Source organism: Rhincodon typus, chromosome 48, assembly GCF_021869965.1.
Source record: "Rhincodon typus isolate 14 chromosome 48, sRhiTyp1.1, whole genome shotgun sequence".
Taxonomy (NCBI): domain Eukaryota; kingdom Metazoa; phylum Chordata; class Chondrichthyes; order Orectolobiformes; family Rhincodontidae; genus Rhincodon; species Rhincodon typus.
The window spans coordinates 5,534,747-5,535,862 of NC_063379.1; the positions used below are offsets into that span (position 1 = coordinate 5,534,747).

General features: G+C 58.6%; 1 protein-coding gene across 1 annotated transcript in view; it reads right to left on the bottom strand.

Annotated features, from left to right (window-relative positions):
• Window positions 1–477, bottom strand: part of ethe1 (ETHE1 persulfide dioxygenase) — a 6,369-nt gene extending 5,892 nt beyond the window's left edge. Inside the window, exon 1 of the mRNA XM_048620782.1 lies at window positions 85–477. Within this exon, the coding sequence (XP_048476739.1) occupies window positions 85–177 (93 nt within the window). The 5' untranslated portion in view covers window positions 178–477. The remainder of the gene's footprint in view (window positions 1–84) is intronic.
• Between the last annotated feature and the right edge of the window lie 639 nt (window positions 478–1,116).

Sequence of the window (1,116 nt, forward strand, 5' to 3'; positions counted from 1 at the left end):
CCATCTGTCCCCAAGCCCCTCCCCAATTTCCACCCCTGTACTGCCACAGTTACACGGTCTGTTTGCCCCCTCCTCTCCAAGTACCTGTCTGAACAGGAGCCCAGGGGGAAAGCCCACTGCCCCACACATGCATCTCTGAGCTGCCCTGAAAGCAGCTAGTCCTCCGAGCCCCGCCATTTCCGCTCCTCCAGGTCTGGTCGTGACGTCCCGTCAGCCCCTGCCGCGAGTCCTCCCACCTCCCAGTCCCGTCCCGTCAGCCCCCGGGCGCCGTGTGTCCGTTAAGCGTCCGGCGCGCCGCAGGATGTCGAGCAGAAAATTCCGGATCCCGTCCGTCGCTGCACTTATCCGCTGCCCGGAGGCGGGGCGGTCACCGCAAACTGACATTGGCGGAGTTTGGACGATGGGAAACCCGCCAGAGGTAATGAAGGCCTCCAACGGAGAGTGGAAGGGGAAAGGGGCCTTGCCGCCATCTTTGTGCGGGTCCCGGCGAATGGCGTCATTGCGGCTGCGTACGGACGAGTTCGGGCTCTGATTGGCTGACCTGGGGCGCCACCATCTTTTTGAGGGGCATATGCTCCGAGAGGTGGTGGATCATGAGTGGCAATGGAAAGCTAAGTCCCAAATCATGAGACATCGTTGGAACTGGAGTCAGAGATAACACAGGGTGGAGCTGGATGAACACAGCAGGCCAGGCAGCATCAGAGGAGCAGGAAAGCTGATGTTTCGGGTATGGACCCTTCATCCACTTTACTAACACCTTCCACCCCAACCTTAAGTTTACCTGGACCATCTCTAACACCTCTCTCCCCTTCCTGGACCTCTCTGTCTCCATATCGGGCAACCACCTAGAAACCGATATTCATTTCAAGCCCACCGACTCTCACTCCATCATCACCCAAACCATCCACAACCTCATCACCTCAGGTGACCTCCCACCCACAGCCTCCAACCTCATCGTTCCCCAACCTCGCACTGCCCGCTTCTATCTCCTTCCCAAAATCCACAAACCTGACTGCCCTGGTCGACCCATTGTCTCCGCCTGCTCCTGCCCCACCGAACTGATCTCCAACTATCTCGACTCCATTTTCTCCCCCTTGGTCCAGGAACTCCCTACCT